This window comes from Melanerpes formicivorus, unplaced genomic scaffold (genome assembly GCF_026170545.1).
Source record: "Melanerpes formicivorus ecotype bairdi unplaced genomic scaffold, bMelFor1.0.p_v2 SCAF_6, whole genome shotgun sequence".
NCBI lineage: Eukaryota > Metazoa > Chordata > Aves > Piciformes > Picidae > Melanerpes > Melanerpes formicivorus.
The window spans coordinates 19,810,935-19,831,510 of record NW_027142358.1 but is presented as its reverse complement, the minus strand read 5'-3'; the positions used below and the strand labels follow the sequence as shown (position 1 = coordinate 19,831,510).

General features: G+C 39.8%; 1 protein-coding gene across 1 annotated transcript in view; it reads left to right on the top strand.

Moving 5' to 3' along the window:
- Positions 1 to 19,617, top strand: part of PARG (poly(ADP-ribose) glycohydrolase) — a 69,134-nt gene extending 49,517 nt beyond the window's left edge. Inside the window, exons 14-18 of the mRNA XM_068139997.1 lie at positions 5,657 to 5,735; positions 6,404 to 6,512; positions 10,095 to 10,200; positions 15,348 to 15,476; positions 16,188 to 19,617. Coding sequence (XP_067996098.1) covers positions 5,657 to 5,735; positions 6,404 to 6,512; positions 10,095 to 10,200; positions 15,348 to 15,476; positions 16,188 to 16,351 — 587 coding nt within the window. The 3' untranslated portion in view covers positions 16,352 to 19,617. The remainder of the gene's footprint in view (positions 1 to 5,656; positions 5,736 to 6,403; positions 6,513 to 10,094; positions 10,201 to 15,347; positions 15,477 to 16,187) is intronic.
- The last annotated feature ends 959 nt before the right edge of the window (positions 19,618 to 20,576 follow it).

The following is a 20,576-nucleotide window of genomic DNA, read 5'->3' as shown; positions in this document are numbered from 1 at the left end:
TATGCTGTTGAGGGGCTGTGTGGAGGTGTGATGTTTGTTCAGCTACTTGCTGAAAGTTGTTTTTTTTTTTTCCCCTTTTGTTTCCACCTCTGCCATAGAACTTGGAATGTTTTGTTATCCATTGGATCAAAACACTTAGCATCAAAATGTCAGCTGTCACTATTAATAACTGGAGGGGACAGACCCAGGTCATGCTGTGTCTCTGTTCTATACACAGGAACACAGTGAGCATATTTCATGACTGAGAAATAAAATGATGTTAACTCTTTCAAAATTTACTCTAAAGAACAGTTATAAAGAAAAACAAAACTTGATTAGAGAGATCTTGAGTAAACTCTGCAACAGCTAACAGTACTCTTGGTTTTTTTCACTCTGCAATACAAAAAATGTTGGGTTTAGTTACCTGAGCTGCCTCAACAGTCAGGAATTTGCACAAGTATTAAAATGTGTGTCCAGGAAAAGTCCTTTGAAAGCACATTTCTCTCACACAGTAGAAACTTGAGCTTGCAAATCTTACTCTATAGTGACCTATTGATTTTACCAACCAGAGCATCTTTTGCTTCAAGTCTTACACTGGTTAATCTTTTTAAAAGCAGTGTTTTATTTTGTTTTACCAGCCTGCCAAAATTTTTGTGATTTCTGTGAGAACTTTTTGATTGATTTGCTTTTTTGATTTACCTTTTAAAAAACCCAGTGAGTCAGAAAATTCTATTTTAGGTATAATACTGTAATAAGATTAACATATTGAAGTACTGTCTTCTGGGTGATGATGAAAACAGAGCACAGCTATCAGTCTGTGTAATAACTGATTGGGAGAAAAAAGTAAATGATGTTCTGAAAGGCCTTTTTCCATTCTCCCAAAAAAAGTAGTGATCTGGCATGGACAAATAAAGGTGAAGGTGTTATTTCACTGTGCCAAAGTTGTTTCAATTTTATTGAGTACTTTATAGTATTTTGCAATTAGTGTTTGTGATGTGGTTATTTTTTTTCTCCTCTAATGGAAATGGCCATTCCATCATTTTCATTTCATCCCTGGAGCTCTTCCACCTCACTTCTTAGCCAAGTTTCCGCTGCATGTCATAATCCTTGATAAATTACATTCTTTGTGATGCATCTTGACTCAGCAGCCTAATGGGTATAACAGTGTAGCTTTAATTTGCAGAAGAGTCTGAGAAATAGGGGGGAAATTAAATTTGTTATGATTGCACAGTATCTGGTTAAGATCACTGCTGTAATGAGTATGAAACTAGTCATGCAAGCAGTCAAGTTCTTCAGCACAGACATCTGAAATGTCAGCAGTAATGCCAAAGATTCTCACAGCTGCATTTCTCATAGAACTGTGAATAAGTGTCAGTGGCTTTCACTCTGTGTTTGGTTTTCTTTGTTTTGAGTTCATATTTACTCAGGCAGCATTAAGAGCAGGTAAAGTTGTATGTTTGCTGTACATCTACAGAATGAACAACAGCCAGTCCTGACTGCATCTTAGCAATGCATTTTCAGAGACTGCTAAGCACATTACTTGTGCAGTAAATAAGATCAGATAATTGGTTCAGCTGAACATTTGCTCAGAGGAGAAAAATAGTTTTGCAGCTGGGTTCAGCCGGCTGATTGTGCCACTCTCTGGAGAGCCAGAAGACTAATGGTTCTATGAGATGAAGATCAAAAGACCTGATTACAAGTTTCACAAACAATGTATTTTTTTGAATGTTTCTTCTATGTACTTTCTTTTGACCTCAGGTAGATTGTTTGTTTTGTTTTTTTGTTTGGGTTTTTTTAGGTTTTGTGGCTTGCATTTCAAGTTCTGATGGATTGACAGGTTGATCTTTTTTTTAATCCACCCCAGCAGATTAAAAAAAAATAATCACCAGAAACATTAGCATATGATCTTTATCCCTCATTGCTTCTGTTGTCCCAGCAATAGCAGTTTTTATCCCAGCAATTCAGCAGGCCCAAGTGCTGCCAATTGGGTAACCATTCCTGTCTGACAGATACTCAGAGCTTCACTTATGAAAATACATTGATTTTAATTAACTTTGGGTTTCTGGGACATGAGACTAGATTTTGTGTGATTTTTTTCTGAGTTTTTGTTCTTGCTGTTCTTTTTATATATAGGGGTGTGTGTACGTGCTTGTTTGTTTCTTTCCTGGTGCTGTTGTCATCAGACGCTGCACGTCTGTTAAAATTTAGTGGAAACAATGAACCGTGAAATACTCAGCATAAGAGTTTGGCTGTCATTTAAGCTACCCTGTTACAATAGCTTGATAACCTATTCTTTGCACGTGTTAGACATCAAAGGAAGTAATTCCTTTTCAAAGATGGAAGTTTTGCTAGCTTATCCCCTCAAGAGAATTCTCAGAAAAGTCACATCCCTTCTCTGTCTGAATCACAGAATGACCTAGGTTGGAAGGAACCGTAGAAATCACCTAATACAACCTCCTTGCCATGGGCAGGGACACCTCCCAGCTAGACTTGGTTGCTCAAAGTGTCATCCAGCCTGGCCTTGAACATCTCCAGGGAGGAGGCATCTACAATCTCCCTGAGCCGCCTGTTCCAGAGTATCTTAGTTTCATAGTTTCATTCAGGGCTGGAAGGGACCACAAGGATCATCCAGTTCCAACCCCCCTGCCACGGGCAGGGACACCCCACACTAGATCAGGCTGGCCAGAGACTCATCCAGCCTGCTCTTAAACACGCCCAGGGACAGGGCCTCGACCACCTCCCTGGACAACCCATTCCAGGGTTTCACCACTCTCATGGTGAAGAGCCTCCTCCTCACATCTAGCCTGAATCTCCCCACCTCCAGCTTCATTCCATTCCCCCTAGTCCTATCACTACCTAAGATCCTGAGTAGTCCTTCCCCAGCCTTCCTGTAGGGCCCCTTCAGATACTGGAAGGCCACAATTAGGTCACCTCGGAGCTTTCTCTTCTGCAGACTGAACAGCCCCAACTCCTTCAGTCTGTCCTCATAGGAGAGGTGCTCCAGCCCTCTGATCATCCTCGTGGCCCTTCTCTGGACACGTTCCAGCACCTCCACATCCCTCTTGTAATAGGGGCTCCAGAACTGGACACAGTACTCCAGGTGGGGTCTCACCAGGGCTGAGTAGAGAGGGAGGATCACCTCCCTCGACCTGCTAGCCACACTTCTCCTGATGCAGCCCAGGATCTGATTGGCTTTGCGGGCTGCAAGTGCACACTGAGAGCTCATGTTGAGCTTTTTGTCCACCAGCACCCCCAAGTCTCTCTCCTCAGGGCTACTTTCCAGCCAGTCCCTGCCCAGCCTGTATTTGTGCCTGGGATTGCCTCGACCCAGATGCAGGACCCTGCACTTGCTCTTATTGAACTTCATGAGGCTGGCTTGTGCCCACCTCTCCAGCCTGTCAAGGTCCCTCTGGATGGCCTCCCTTCCCTCCAGTGTGTCTGCTGCACCACACAGCTTTGTGTCATCAGCAAACTTGCTGAGGGTGCACTCAATGCCACTGTCCATGTCACCCACAAAGATGTTGAATAAGACAGGTCCTAGGACTGATCCCTGAGGGACTCCGCTTGTCACTGGCCTCCACTGGGACATGGAGCCATTGACAGCCACTCTTTGGGTGCGGCCATCAAGCCAGTTCCTTATCCATCTAGTGGTCCACCCATCAAACCCATGTGTCACCAGCCTGGAGACCAGGATGTGGTGCGGGACAGTGTCGAAGGCTTTGCTCAGGTCCAGGTAAACGACATCAGTTGCTCGCCCCTCATCTATTAATTTTGTCACCTGCTCATAGAAGGCCACCAGGTTGGTCAGGCAGGATTTGCCCTTGGCAAAGCCATGCTGACTGTTCCCAATCACCTCTTCAGTATTCTTTTGAGCGAGTAGTGACTCCAGGAGGATCTGCTCCATGATCTTTCCAGGCACAGAGGTGAGACTGACTGGCCTGTAGTTCCCTGGTTCCTCCTTCTTACCCTTTTTGAAGATGGGGGCAATGTTTCCCCTTTTCCAGTCTGTGGGGACTTCACCAGATTGCCATGACTTTTGAAATATAATAGAGAGGGGTTTAGCAACCTCATCTGCCAGTTCTCTCAGCACCCGTGGGTGTATCCCGTCGGGTCCCATGGACTTGAACACTTTCAGGTGATCACGAACCTGATCTGCATTTACAATGGGCAGTTCTTCCTCCCCGTCCCTGGCTTTGACTTCATAACATCTCCACCCTCATACTGAAGAACTTCTTCTAAGAGCCAGTCTAAACCTGCTTTCCCTCACCTTCAAAGCATTCCCCCTTGTTCTATTGCTAGACACCCATATGAAAGTCCCTCTCCAGTCTTCTTGTAGAATCCCTTCAGGTATTGGAAGGCAGCCTTAAGTTCCCCCTGGAGTCTTCTCTAGTCTGAACAATCCCAGCTCCCTCAGCCTGTCATCATAGCAGAGGTGTTCCAGCTATTGGATCATCTTTGTGGCCCTCCTCTGGGACTCATGGATATATAAGCATACTCTGCCATCACAGTTTTAGGGACTGTTTCGGTTTTCCTTTTTTTCCCCCTTTTATTTAACAGGAAGGGAATTCCTGGTGAGGAATCTTTTACCATTGCAGTAATTTTGCATACTGACATTTCAACGTAGCCTTAAATCTTGTTTGTGTGCCCTCAGAATTGTTAATAATCTAGACAAATCTAAGCAAATGATGAGTGAATAGTAAAGCAGAGGAGTGAACGAAGCTGAGTTTAAAATGAGATGGAATTGCATGGTTCTATGTTTCTGATTGTTTTACTTCCATTTTAAGAGATGGAAAAACTTTGAGATTCAATTCAGAGATTTGTATTCTCAGAGTAGCACTCATCTGTGCAATAGGCTTTACTTTTGGTAATCAAATGTTTTGTGCTGTCATTTTACATGTCCTAAAATGTTGGGTGGGGTTTTTTTGTTACATTTATAGGCATAGCTAGTGTCCCAGTAATTAAGGTGTTGCTTAGCAGTTCTCTTCTTACTCTTATTTTTTATAAGAGTATGTATGAGTGGAAATTTTCTAAATGCGGTATTCTTTTCAGCCCCCTACTTCAACTTCAGCTGTTGCAAACTCAAAATGGGGAGTATTTGCCTGAAGTATTTGTGCATTCCCAGGTTTTGAAGTAAGGTATAAAATGACATAAAAGGCAGCCTTTTTAGAGCAGTTATGATCCTTACTCTAACGCTTTCATTCTTGCTTTCCTAAACCTTCAGCCCAGATGGTTCCTACATTGTGATGAACTAGGGTTGCCACATTTTCAGTAGCGGAGTGACTGTTATCATTGTGTCTGCAGGTAGAAGCCTCAATAAAAAACAGACACAAGCTGGTGATACAGAGGCTTAATGTCTTTGTTAAGCAGATGTTAGTCAGTAAAACTTTAAAGATGACAGACAGTTTATTGAGAAGCTATTGAATTTGAGAGTGGCAAAGCTGAAAGCCCTTATGTGCTGGACAGTGTACAGAGATCTGCACTTGTGGTGTTTGATGGTGGGAAAGAAGCTTTACTGGTTACAAGAAGATCTTGTATACTTGGTGATATGAATCTTTTATTTTCCATTGCTTCTGAGAGCTGTGTGTTCATTTGGAGAAGTAGTGAATCCTAGGAGAGATTTGTGAAGTGAGAAATATGTGCAGATTCTGTGTGTAACATGGAACATAATTTGTTTCAGGTACTGAGCAGTACAGTGAGTACACAGGCTATGCAGAAACTTACCGGTGGGCGAGAAGCCATGAAGATAAAACCCCAAGGTGAAGTCTCACATAAATATTTCACTGAAGGAATAAATAAATTTTAAACATTTGAAAACTTGATGCTTTAAATATTTCTTTAGTATTTGCCTTGATAGCTCATTTTTAGACTATTTGATCCTGCTGTTTTGAGTAGAGCAAACAAGTTAAGAAAGTAATCTGATACTGAGATACCGAGGGTGTCACAGTGCAGCTGATGTGTGGCAAAATAAGAATTAATACTACAAATCTGAACAGAAAGCTTTGAGCTCTTAAATTTATTTCTTCAACAATGTTATCATATTGTATACACAAAATTATTCATTTGGTATAGAAACATGCACACTGTCCTCTTGTTTAAATGCTGGAGGAAGACAGACCACCAAAGTGCTGTTCTCTGACCTTGCAACGTTCTTATGGGATTAATAAGTAGCGCTGCATAATCAGATTCGTTTCACGTTGATGTCCAAAGTCTAGCCAGAGTATTTCTAAATTTATAGAGACCTGTCTTATTTCTGATGCTGTTTTCATTCCTGACCCACAAAGAAAATGTGTTCCATTATCTGTTGTGGGCTCATCTTTCTAGCTTCTTCTAACAGAAAGTCTGTGGGGAATTGTTCATTTTGGATCACGTTTAGGTGGTTAATATGAAACAACTAATGTTATCCTTATTTCTTCTTCCGATCTAGGGATGAATGGCAGCGACGCTACACTGAAATTGTTGCTATAGATGCATTTCACTTCAGACGTTTTCTTGATCAGTTTGGTCCAGAGAAAATTAGAAGGGAGCTCAACAAGGCAAGTAACTTCTTACAGTGGCCTGTAGTCTAATTTTTATAGTACCTTTGCAAATATTTGTGTATTGTTATCTTCAGCTAAAGAGGTTCTTGCTTAGTTGTGTCTTTTAGAAAAGGTCTCTCAGGGTTTTGTTGTCCAGTGTCACAGCAGAAGCTTATCAGATAGACTGGGAGAGCTGTATTTTATGTAACTTTCAAAAATCTAAATGAAATTTGGATACAAGTTTTGTTAACTCTACCCTGTTGTTTTAAACGACCATTTTAAATTCTCTTCGCATGGTTAGCTCTGCTGTATCCTATTACAGCCCTGTAATCAAGGTGGAGAAGGAGGTGCCTCACGTTTTAACATGGCATCAGTTCATAAATATGGGGCCACTTGCTTTTCTTCCACCTTTCCTGTTTGCTCTTGGGGTATTGACATATTACCTGGGAGTTTATCATTTTACATGTTGATGTTATCTTTAGATCAGCTTCAGCTATTCATAAATCTCTTATCTTTATTTGCACAATAGCTGTAAGCTGCAATGTGTATGTACACACCAGCTAGAGCTTACAGTGATGAGGGTGTCCAGAAGATTGGTAAATCAGGTCGGTTTTAATGCTTCATACCAAACTTCCTGACTGGCATTCAGAACAGCACACTTCCTACTAATAATTCTTACACTTTAGTCATCATCAGTATGTATTCAAAGCAGTAGTCTTTGACCTTGCCCTATGTAAGCTGTGTGTATACAAAACTGCACTGCTCCAATGGGTGTAGTCATCAACACTGCCATGCTGAAGAGCTCTGTGACAAGGAAAACTGGAACAGCAGTGGGCATCTTCTTTTTGTCTCACATGCCCTCTCTAATTTGAGCTCTTGCCCTTAAATAAGATACTTGAGTTTCTAGATGGCTCCCAGCCCTTGGTCTCTGCCTTAGACTGTGTGCTGTATTACATTTAGGAACATGGAGCTATTTTTCCAAGCCAGGGGAGGTGCTTTATCTGTACATGGCTGAGATTTCCATGTTACTTGTTCTCGCTCTGCTGCTGCTTCTTTTGTTGAAGCTAAAGCTGTCTTTTCCCAGCTCTCGAGGTTGTACTTTCTCCATGACTACTAATTGTCAGCAGTGATCTGTTAACACTTCTGAAGCCTTAGCTTTCAACGTGTGTCAATGTTTTCAGGGCCTTTGTTCTTATCCCATGCATAAATGTTCTCTCCAAATGAGATGCCTGCTATCCATCTCCAGTTCATATATCAAATTCTCACAAGTATACAAGAAGGCTAATGAGCCAGAATGAGGGCCCTGCATGGCTGATGTAAGGCATAGGCATTGAGAGGTCTGTGGAATGTTACAGCAGTGGCAATGCTATTTTTACTGAGCAGTTGAGTACAGGGATGCTTACAGAGTTATACTATATTAATGTGTTTATATTTGGGTTGAAAACATGCTAATGATAGTCTGTTTAGTGTACTTATGTGTAATAAGATGCAGCTGGCCTCTGCTTTGGCTAAGGTGTTAAACATAAGGACCTAATACTGCTGTTGTTAGTCTCCTGCCTTCTGTAGTATGGGAAGCTGTAAAGTAATATAGGATGCATTTTAAATAAATAAAAACATAAGGCAATGTCTTTTTAATTCTCAGCTGGAAAGGGAAAGGGAATATACCAGAAAGCTGATCTTTCCTCCCTTCCCCTGAAATGATACACAGTGCTGAAGGAATAATTTAATTTAGTTGTAAAACCTTACATTTTCACTAATGCTCATCAGCTTGTTTCTTCATGGTCAGTAATGAAATTAGGCCTGATAAAGACAGTAAATAAATTCTGTAAACTTCAGTAATATCTTAGTACAAAATTTGAAGTACCTACTCTAGTGAATTTATGATCTGCCTACAATTTTCAATATTTTAGATTAGGTTTGGATTTTCAAATAAGTTATGGTAGATCCATGAGACTTCTACACAGTGTATCAGTGTCATTGATGTTGTTAGATTAGATAAGGACTGATGGGTATTTAAAGAAAATGTTAAGCCTGAGATAATTCTCTGCTTACCAGAGTAAAAATTTCAATAAGTGTATTGGAGATTCTATAATATCTTAACAAATTAAATATCTTGGAATGTACTATGAGCTTTCTCAGCTTGGTTAAAAAATATTAACCTTAAGGTTTTTCCGTGGGCAAAAATAAGTTTATGGAATAAGCTGCAACTATTTCTTAGTTAATAAAATCATGACTCAGTAAGCACAGTATATGCACCCAGGCTTTGAAATACAAGTGTATTTTGTATTAGACACAGCCCAGCATCCAGGGGTTCTCTTTGTTTTGTTTTGTTAGACATTAGGAAACATCTTAAAGCGATTCTTTTTAAAACTTCAAAATAATACGATAGTGTGCATTTGAAGTTGTGGCCAGCCTAAAAACAGATTGATTTTTATAGTTCAAAAGGAGCAGCTCTTCTGCTTAGCAACTGTTTTAAAACTGCACAGAAAGCTTTCATATTGCTGTCTTTCTAGGTGAAGCCTATTTAAATATTGGTGCATTTTAGGTGCCTTTAAAAAAAAAAAAAAACAAACAAAAACGCAACCCCTTTAATCTGTCTTTTATTTACTATGAAAACCCAGAGAGGAGCACTTACATATTACTCTCTATTGCTGCTGTATCCCTGCTAAGTATTTGCTGACTTTCTTATTGTGTCTGATAAAGTTTTTCTGTGTCCTGGTGAATTGAGAAATGCACGCCCCTTAGTTGGAAGCTGAAAAGAAAATGGGATGCTGTTGCAACAGCAATCCATTTCCTCACTGGGAAGATGGTGTTTGAAGAATTACTGCCCACACAGCCAGGGTAGCTTGCTTGGCCCACTGGTTTTCTACAAATATGCTTTGGACATGAAGCACACTAACAGCTCTGGCTTTGAAAAAGCTTAAGCCACATGCCCTTGATGATGTGTAAGTACTCCTCATGCAAACTCTGAATTATATGCTACCCTGCTAAATTACAACTCCCTGACATCTGGATTTGCAGCTTAGATGAGATCAGAATAAAGCTGTGGGTGCTCCAATCTGTACCAGGCATTTGTACCAGTTCAGTGAATTTTTTTTGCTGTGGAGACTTCCTGAAGACCTATCCTGGGTTTGTATACATGGAAGACCCTGCCTTTACTCAAGATTTCTTAGTGAACATCACACTTCTTTGTCCTACCGTCATTTATTGCATTAGACCATTCAGTAACACTGGACACAGCAGTTCAGCTTTCATGTGTGCTAAATGGGCCCAAAAGCAACAAACATGATACAATCTACTGTTGAAGTTATCCTCTCCTCTGGCTATCCTGGAAAGTTTCCTATAGCTGAGTTGAAATCTCTGGGAGCCAGCATCTGTATATAATTTTTTTAACTTAGATCCAAATAAGGCAAAATTCTTGTTCTCTTAAATTTTTGAGTGATTAACCTTAAATTTAAAGGGACACTAATTGTCTATTGGAAAAGTTTTAATTTGGTATTGCTAGAAGATAATACTGATTTATTTAATTTTTTTTTTCATTGTATGGTTTGAATTTATCACACCAGATTACTTGTCAACTTCATCTTACGACTCTTGCAGGCCTTCTGTGGCTTCTCTCGACCCAATGTTCCACCTCAACATCTCTCTGCAATAGCAACAGGAAACTGGGGATGTGGTGCCTTTGGAGGGGACTCCCGATTAAAAGGTAAATTATAGGTCTTCATTGACTTGAAGAACTCAGATTTTGATTTTTAGCTTGCTCTGTTTGCTTAAGTACATTTTGTGGGATTTTTTTTTTTTTTTTTGCTGAGTTACACATTTTAGCTAGCAACCAGAATAATAGTTAAACTGTCCACAAAACTGAATCATTAGCTTTGATCTTTAGGCCATGAGACCTTGAACAATAAAAAACCCACTCTGTTTCTATGTGCTATTTTTTGTATTTGAAGTAAGTATATGATGGAGAAATGCTGGATTTACAAGGGCCCTTAGCACTGAAGCCTTCAAAAGCATGGGTGTGTGATCACAAAGGTTCAGTGATATAAAGCAGTTCACCATTCTGAAGGATGTTTTTTTAGATTCTGCCTAACTCTGCAAAGTTGTTTAAAGTTCCTGGGAATTTGCAGGGCTTCATAAATTTGCTGGCAATGCTTAATGTTTAGTTTTGCCCCTCATGTATTGCTGTATGCCAGAGAGTCACTTAGATATGCTTTGTTTTTTCCTGACTTGCCTTCTCTATCACTCACTTTCTCATGTTCTTTTTATTTTTAATTAGAGTATTTATAATGCAGCAGACATCGCATGCCTACATTCATTTGAGGGTTTTTCCCATCAAGTCAAGAACTGATGAATCCTGACATTTCAGTTGATATCCTGATCCATATAGCTCTGAGTAGGAATTTACATTTTTACTGGTTTTCGAATACTTGGAGAGTATTTAAATTTTGCTTTTCTGAACAGCTTTAGGTAGTTACATTGAGACAAACAATAAACAGGCTACCAGCTTCATTATTTTTCTTTTTTAATGTGTTTTATTCATTGAGCATCTTTTTTTTCTTCCTCAATGCTCATTGATTTCCTGACACTTGTTTCTGATTTCCATTAGATAAAATGGGCTGCCAAGTGCAGGTTGTCAGGATCAGAACATCAGAAGTAGTATGTACTGCAAGATCTGGTCATGCTTGATTGTATTAGGAAGGTTTAATAAATGTTTTGATTTGCATAAGGCCTACTTGTGGACATGAACGGTAATATCCCATGTATAGTTCTTTTTAATGCATGGGTTTCTGATAAAAAATATGGCTTGTGTGATCTAAGCCATTATTTGCTCAACTCTGGATGTGAATTTTAGAATATGGATTGCTCACTGCAATGCTTTTAGCTCTTCTCCCCGTCAGTCAGAGCTGAAAACTGGAGCATGATGACAAAGACCACCAGAGCTGAGTCCATTTTGGTGAGGTGACCATTAAGAAAAGCCATTGAGGCAGACAAAGAAATGAGCCATGAGATGTGGTACTTTGGAACTTGAGTATGAGTCCCGGGCAGAACAAGAGCATGTAAAGACTTGATCATTCTCTGTTCTATTTTAATTCAATATTTTAGTTACAGCTTACATTTATTTAACTTTTCATCTGGTTTTGGATCAACTCTTTTTTTCCCCCAAAGTCTGTAAGAATTAACAACAGCAAGTTAGTGTTGCTGACATTAGAAAAATTCATTGAAATCTTTGTGTACTCTAAAGTCTTCTCATGTTCTTTTGGTAAAAAGCCTTACAAAGACAGATGTAGTTTAAAGTACACTTCAGTTACTCTTCTTGTAAACATTTCTCAGTTGATGCTGAAAATCACAGTATCACTAAGGTTGGAAGAGACCCCAAAGATCATCAAGTCCAACCTGTCACCACAGACCTCATGACTAGACCATGGCACCAAGTGCCATGTCCAATCCCCTCTTGAACACCTCCAGGAATGGTGACTGCACCACCTCCCTGGGCAGCCCATTCCAATGACCAATGACTCTCTCAGGGAAGAACTTTCTCCTCACCTCGAGCCTAAACTTCCCCTGGTGCAGCTTGAGACTGTATCCCCTTGTTCTGGTGCTGGTTGCAATCCAATACTTACTAAAGAGAATTAAATGACAGTGATGTGCTATGGGATATGCAGCTAGTTGTTCAGTATGTGGCATTCTTCTCTGTGCTAATGCTGACTAGAAACAAGGGGACTTCAGGAGTTTATTGTAAACCATGAGCTAAAAAAGGAGTACAATAGTTTATCGTGTGGATTTTTTCAGAATGGAGTTGCATTTGATGTGTGATAACCAAATGAAGTCTTTCCTAATTCACACACACTCCTTTCATAATCATAAGTATTCTAAAATGCTGTATAGGGTTATTCTGACCACAGGCTCTCTCAATGGTTTCACCTCACTATAAGCACATTTCTTGCACTAGAAATTTCTTCACACTTCATAGGGGGGGTCAGAAATTCTTAATTTTAGAATATATACTGTGAAGACCATTGTGGGATTAGTGGAAGGAGAGGAAAACACCTATCTTGCCTCATGTAAATGCATGTGATGTTGAGGTGCTGCCGTGATGGTACTGCGGTTCTGATCCTGCACAGTAGGCAAGGGCTTGGGGAGTAATGAGTGTTCCTTCCCTTGTAGCACTGCTGTGCCTGCAGCAGTGGAGTTCTGCTCTGCTTCTGCTGGCACTTTCCTCCCACTGCTCTCTGGATTTGGGCTGCACTGCCACAACAGTTGTGCAGTGTGGAGTCCCTGGTGAGAACACTCTTTCCACTGGCTAAAAGTCACTAAACATGTCATGCTTGTGAGGATAGCTGGGTCCCAGATGGATTTGTGTTACGCTTCTATCACTCTTGCTAGGTCATAGAGGAAGGTATGTCAGCATAGGTGTGAGTCCAGAAGAGTTAAATAGCATCACATCAGCTGAGTGCAAGGAGCAAGAGAGCCCCCATCCCTCCAGTGCCCTGTACCAGAGGCTCTATTGCTCTGTGTCAGTATTTTATGAAATTAATGCCCAGAGGGTTGTGAAGCCTAATTCATGACAGAAATTTTGACCCTTGTTTCACAAGACTTACCAGCAATTCAAGATAAACAGTAAGGAATTTTAATATATTCTGTAAAGTGAAACTGCATTGTTTGGAATGAATAATCAAGTAAGATTCATTAGTTTCTGTTCCCCTATGCAAGCTAATTAGACCCTTTAAAAGCTGAACTACTGAAGCTTTACCAAATCCACAGCTGGTTCAGTAGTTTAATTAAAGTATCATTCCCAGATTGAGATTAATTTCACATGTGAATCGTGTCATTTATAATATTAGCTATGGGTTTGCAAGAAAGGTTGTTTGGGGTCTTTTGTTTGTTTAATTAAGAATGCAGTCTTTTATTAGGTCTCTGTTTAAAAATGTGAAAGATTGTTGAGCTGAGCCATGATCAGCTTTCTATGTAGTTTCCACTAGTGGGTGGAAATGCAGCACATATGCTGTTTTATTTAAAATTAATCTTTACAAAGACAATATTAATCAGTTTAATTCTACTTACTGGGCAGAAAAAGGAAAGAATTAATATCAGAGCTGTACTCAAAGGCTCTGAAATCAGACAAGTCACAATAGATAAAATATTTGCTGGGGCCCATTATTTGCCCTCTTGTAGCATTACCTGAAATGAAGGTGTGATTGATTGCATGCATCTGTGACACTCCAGCCTCACAGTACTGCTTGGTGGAAAAGCTGTACCGCTGTTAACAGTTTGGTGCTCCCTAAAAGGGTCCTGTTTTTTCTTCTCCCCTTGCTTGTTCTTGGCTGTATGGTCTGATGCCTTCCCTTGCATCAGCTCTGGCCCTTAGCAAACCCTTCACTCAGCCAATTCAGCTGCTTATCTGGCAGAAAATAATTAGCTTTTATTGTTTTGTGGTATAAATTTTCTGCCAAGTTGCTGAATGGAATTGACTTATTGAGATGTCTGATGAACACCTGCGAGCTTCAGAGAAGTCAGGAGGTAGGTGAGAAGGGAGAAAATGTAGCTGGACCAGAGCCGCTTTCTGCAATTGCAGTGGGTCATTAGGTTGCTTACTGGGACCACTGTTCAATACCCTGGATGATTTTTCAACATGAATCTTGAAAAATCTGTTTCCAAGATTGGAAAAGAAATGAGAATGCTTCCTCATAGGAAAACAAAAGTCTATTTTGTAATGTTAACCATTGACAGAATTTGGTTGAGCATGTTTGGCATAAAGCTGAAAGTTAAATAACCTGAGTTGCATTCCTGGTGTCACCGCTCACTTCTGTAGGTCAGAATGAGATGCCACATTCCATGTTGTTTACTTCTGTTACTGCTCCTTAAATTGTGCAGTAAGAGGCTGCAGAACCATAGATCTCTTGGGAGCTGTATGTTGAGTCAGCTCTTGTTTTGTGTAGCTAGTGAAAGGGTTGGCTCCACTCCTTTGGAAGGATGTCAGAGAATGGGAATTGTGACTTGTTTATATATGTTTTACCCCACTGTTTGTGACATGATGCAAGCAGCTTGAACCAGTATGTGCTGTCATGCACATTGATTGGATAAATGGCTGCATGCTGCTTAGGGACAGACAAGGTCCCAAAACACCCCTTTGATTTTCATCACATTGCTTATCTGTAAAGAGTGGTTGTTATTAGTGACTCCAGCAAAGCTCTTCAATGCTCAGAGCTGCAGTAGTCAGGATTCTTTACTTTGTTGTAAAAATGTAATCATAGAGTCATAGAATGTTAGGGGTTGGAAGGGACCTCCAGGGATCATTGAGTTCAACCACCCTGCCAAAGCAGGATCACCTATGGCAGATCACACAGGAACACATCCAGGTGGGTTTTGAAAGTCTCCAGAGGAGGAGAATCCACACCCTGTCTAGGCAGCCTGTTCCAGGACTCTGTCACCCTCAGTAAAGAAGTTTCTCCTTATGTTGAGGTGAAACTTCTTGTGTTCCAGCTTATACCTGTTGTTCTTTGTCCTATCATTAGGCACTGCCAAAAAGAGGCTGGCACCTTCATCTTGACACCCACTGCTCAGATATTTATAGACCTTAATAAGATCCCCTCTCAGCCTTCTCAAGACTGAACAGCTGCAGTTCTCTTAACCCTTCTTGATAGGAGAGATTTTCAAGTCCTTTAGTCTTTTGTTGGACTCTCTCCAGTAGATCCCTGTCTCTGGAAATACCTATCCATTTTTCAAACTGCTTTGCAATGTTCACCTGAGGATGGGTGATATGATTAGTTGCTGTAAGCTTAGGTTTTGTTTTCCCTTTGGAAAACCATTGTACTGTGTATTCATTTAAGTGATCTTTCTTTTTTGTCATTTCAGCCTTAATACAGATAATGGCAGCTGCTGAGGCTGGGCGTGATGTTGTTTACTTTACCTTTGGAGATGTGGAGCTGATGCGGGATATTTACAGCATGCACACTTTTCTCTGTGAGAAGGGCCAAACTATTGGTGAGCATAAAGAAATCTTGTCATGTAGCAGACACCTAACCATCTCTAAAAGTGAAAGCTGTCCAGTAAGAACTGCTCTCATCAAGTCCTGAACACAAGCAAGCAGGTGTCAGTTTGTTTATACCTGTTTCCAGAGTGGAGAGCTCTTCTGATTCAGGCTCAGATGCACAGAGTTTATGTGTTTGAAGACTTCTAGAATTGGGAGTTACACTCAAGAATTTGGAAAACACAGAGATGTGGTACATAAAACATAAATATTTTTAAAAAGAGAAAATCTACTTACACATTCTTGATACAGATTTGTCATAGTGATTCTGGCTTGATCCTGCAAGATGTGATCAGTAGTAATACAAGAAAAGCAGTGTATCTATTGCCCCACTGTAATTGTTAAATGCCTTTAATTTCTGGGACAGAAGCACAAGGCTAGGTAACTGCAGTATGTTTTGTAGGTAATACATAGACAAACCTGATGTTCAGATAGCTTGTGCAGAAAGCTCAGGAGAAAGTTGTGGGAGCCCACCCTGTATTTTGAACAAGCTTGGAAACAGTCATGATCCCCTTAAACAGTTATCTACCTCCTCTTTCACTGCTTGTATAAACAAACATTCCTAGCCACTGTCTTGGTGCAAGTGTGCATTTCTAGTCATCATTTGCAACTGTACAGTCCTTTTATAGCATGGTCTTTAAATTTTTTTCCCCATTGTTTTTAAGGGGACATTTACAGGCTGTTACTGAGATACTACAATGAAGAATGCAGAAGCTGTTCTACTTCAGGACCAGATGTCAAGCTGTACTCTTTCATATACAACACCGTTGAGTCCTATGCAGATTCTACTGATGATGATGAAGAAAAAGGGTTGTGCATTGAGGATTAAAACAAATGTATTTGATCAGAATATCATTCATCTCCTCCCACCTGGTATATTGTGTGGATTGCTGGGTATCATGTATGAATTGGCTTAACTTAATATATGTTGACTGCATTGGTAGTTAATGTGTAATGCCCAAAGAAAACCCACCCTGGAGAAGACGAGATTTTTTTGTTTTGTTTTGATGGTTTCATACATTAAAACCTTGTTCATGTGTGTACAGAAAAAGATTACTTTGGTAAATCTGGTTTGCATTCTCTGTACTCCTTTGCCTTTATTTTTCACAGATCTTATCTCAACTTCTCTTGCAAGCTTAGTGCTGAAGTACAGGCAGCCATGTAACTCCAGGGGTTATTTTGGAGAGAAGTGTGTGGAATGATCACTGACATAATTTGATTACCTTCTTAAGACTGCCAGAGTAACTTCATTGTTCTTACCAATTTTCTTATTTATTTGACTTTAAATGTCCTGATTTAAATCTATTAAATGGTTAAAATGGGAAAGATTTTTGGAGGAGCTATAATGCATTCCACAGCTGCATTGTCTTTATCAAGTCAGACACAGAAGTTAGCATGAAGTAGAGAAATATTAAAATGTGGGAGAATGGGAAACTGAGAAGTGTAACCAGTTAGAAGCAGAGGGAAATATTTTGACATGAAACTCAGTATCATTTTATTGGTGCTGTTGCAATACTGAACAAGGTATTAGAGATGGTAGTATAAGAGAAGTTTCCCAAGGTTCACTGTTGTTGGCAATATCATTTGAACTAAGGCCTGCTAGTTGTATTTATCTTGTCATATCCAATCTGTATTGTAGTATGCATATATATGAGTATAAGATCCCCATGGGATAACGTAACTGAGGAAATGCATATCACTTACATATCAGTGGGAGGAAAGTCTGCACAGCATAAGTAAGAGCATGAGCTCTTACTAGGAGTTTGCACCTTTGCTTTTTCAGGTATGTGAACATTACCAATGAAGACAGGGCAAAAGATGTGTAAAACTGTGCTATTACTATCTCTGTGAATACCAAATTAGCATTGTTGTAGTACAGTAATAGTTTACACAAAAGTGCAGATGCATCTGTGATAGGATTTTTCCAGGTACAGGGCCAATCCAACGAAAGATTTGTCTGTTAGTAATTTAAACGCAGTTTATTTTAAGCCTAAGTTGCTAAATTTTGCCTCCTCTGTATTAGATTTTTCTGGTCTGTCAGGGTTGCTGTAACCAGTTTTAGCAATGCAAGTGAAAACCACAGGAGGAAATGCAGTGAGCTGTGCCTTTAGTATCAACAAATCCTTTTGGTTAGCGTCAGATAAAACTTTACCAGCCCTGAAATGCAGAACAGTAATGAAATGCTGTTGGCAGTCTGGCTTACAACAAAGCACTCACTGCTTGAGGTGCTGTGGTGGAAGCAATAGCAAAGAGTTTGGGTCATTTATAAACACCTCAAGAGTGCTGCACCTTTGCGTTAATGTTAAGTGGGTATTTTGGAAGCATGGTGTTTGGAAGGTGATAGATGCAGCAGTTTGTTTCTTCCCTTTCTTCCCACCAGCTGTAGTTTCCTCCACCCCTGTCAGTTATAAGGAAAAGTTTTGGGCTGGAATTTCAGGCATTTTTCTGTGTTTGCAACTTGTATCTTCAGAGTTAGTGGAAATCTTTTCTCCTAGTCTGTCAGTGTTAGCTCACAGTCCGGCAAAAGGATTAACTGTTTTCTGCTAAGCTCTTACTTGGCATTTAGGTTTGACTAGGAGAGTGCTTCTAGATGCATTGCTGCTACTGATAAATGTACCCTGTTAATTAAGACAAGTGATGGAAAATCGGTGCTATCTGCCAAAACTTCTTCATCTTATTACTCAGGATTTCCTATAGAAAAGGTGAATTTGTTCCTAAACAACTGGAAGAAATTATAGCAAAAAGCTTTAGGTGGCTAGATGTGACCTCCCCTTTATTGTAAATAAATATTTTAGTGCAATACTTGATTTCATTGTGAGAGGAAGTGATTGGTCAGGTATGGAAAGTGTACCAAAATAAGATGGCATGAAGTTGTTTCAGCGCTGGAAAGAGAAAATATGTTTAACTTTGGAAAGAGTTTCTGAACATCATAATTTAAGGTATCCAGTTAAGAGAGTGTTTGCAGTGTCCAGTGTTTCCAGGACAATCCAAGTAATATTATTCTGTCTGTATTTTCACTGATATCTGAGAATTTTCAGACATGGGGAAGAATGCTTTTTATTTGAGATAAGGATAGGTTTGCCCTGCTTTTCCTGCCTTCCCCCCCCATGTTTGTATGGACAGAAGAAAGGAACATAATGACTCATCTTCTGTTTAATGTGTCACCTGAATGAGTGATATATCCTGCATTCTGCTGTGTGTCACTGAACTTGTAAAGGACAATGTTGGAAGAACACTTTGGAATATGAATTGACTGTGGAAAGGCTGAAGACTTATTTTTTTTTCTTGGTTGTTTTGGGAAGGTGTTTAAGCAAATTATCTCCAAGCTAACAATTTCACAATGGTGTTACATTCCTGTGACTTCTTAAATCAATAAAAAACTAAACTGCCCAGAATGCTGCATGTGGAAACAGGAATTTTGCATCAGCCCAGTATGTGCTCTGCATCTTTCTTTCTTTTTCCCTCCACCCCCCAGTCCCCATTTATAAACCACCTGAAAGGGTTTCTTTAACTGGAGATGCCTGTTGGTGCTGTGTTCAAAGTAGCATGGAATGGAGATGACAGTGATCTCTTTGTGCAGCCTAGTAAGCTTCAGTTTCACTCTTCCAGAAACCTTTTTATGAAGCCTTCATTTTTTTTTTCTTCTTTTTTTTCTTTTTATAAAGCCTTCATATTATTTTTTTATTTTTTAAGGGGAATTTATTACTGTAGGGATGTTTGCTATATTATTTGAAATAAAAATAAACTTCCTACTGAAACTTTTGTTTTATACTTTTTAGCATCTAAATTGAATGCTTACTATGAAGAAATGGCAGGCAGTTGTGTAGATTGCAGTGTTGCCTGAGAGTCAAGTTTGATATTGGAGCACTTCTGTTTATTTACAGTTCTTGCACCTAAATCCCTCAATTTTGAGGTGTTCTTATCTAATGATGAGTACCCATTAGTGTATATATTAATTTATAAACTGTTGGAAGTGTTCCTGACATTCTCCTAACCTTACAGTTTATGCACCACTACATTCTGTTGATTTTTCTGGATCTTTATGCTGATGTTTACATGATTTTGTAGGAATACAATTAAAAAGCTCTGACTGAAGCAATATTGTGTGCTTTGTCTTGTAATATGCTTTCCAGGACAGAGAAATTCAAGCATATTTGAATGTACAGGCAGTTCTAGCAGTAGATTTAACCATTCAAGTATTTTGACACATAAAATGTAAGTAATTAATTTAGTCTTACTGCACAATATTGTAGTGGTTGCTCCCATTTTGTATGGCAATGCAAAAGGAAGTAACTACTATAAACTGGAAGGGTGTTAGCATGAATGTGAGATTTCATGCAAATGTGTGTGGCCATATGCAATGTTTTTATGTTAATTCCCAAGTTGCTTTTGGGAAGCCAGTAATTATTCTTAGAACTTCATAGAGGAACTAAAACTAAATCGAAGTGAATAAACCCCTAAAAATATGTAACTAGTATGTTACATACATATTTGGATATATTGTAAATATGAGACTGATGTTCTCCTGCCTGATGCAGCAGTCTCCAGCAACCAGTGTGCTGGCTGCTGCACACTGGGTCTCAGTTCATCCTCAGGATGGTTTGTCATTCCTGGTTTTACATTTAATTCTTTTCATGAAATGGCCAAACTGGTACTCTTCTCTATAAGAGGTGTTTGGCTAAATTTTGGGTAACCTAGAGATGCCAGACTTGTGGTAGCACAATGACAAGTAGAGAAGGTTTGATGTCCGTTGTGTTGTAGCCTGTAAATCCCATGTGATGGGAGAGCAGGAAAGGTGCTCCCACTCGGTGCTGCTGCGATGGGGAAGCAGCTGCCCGTCTCCTGTCCCAGGCTGCCACTGATCTAATCAGCAAACATTTTACTAATTCTTAGTAGGAGGCTGTGGAGATAACTCCTTAGGGATCAAGCACAATTGCAAGGGCTACTTCCCCATGGACTTTTCCCATCTTTCTCCACTGCAAACCATTGGCTTCTCACCTATGTCAGTCCTTTAACAGAGAAGTCCCAGACAACTGCATTTCACGGCTTCTGGC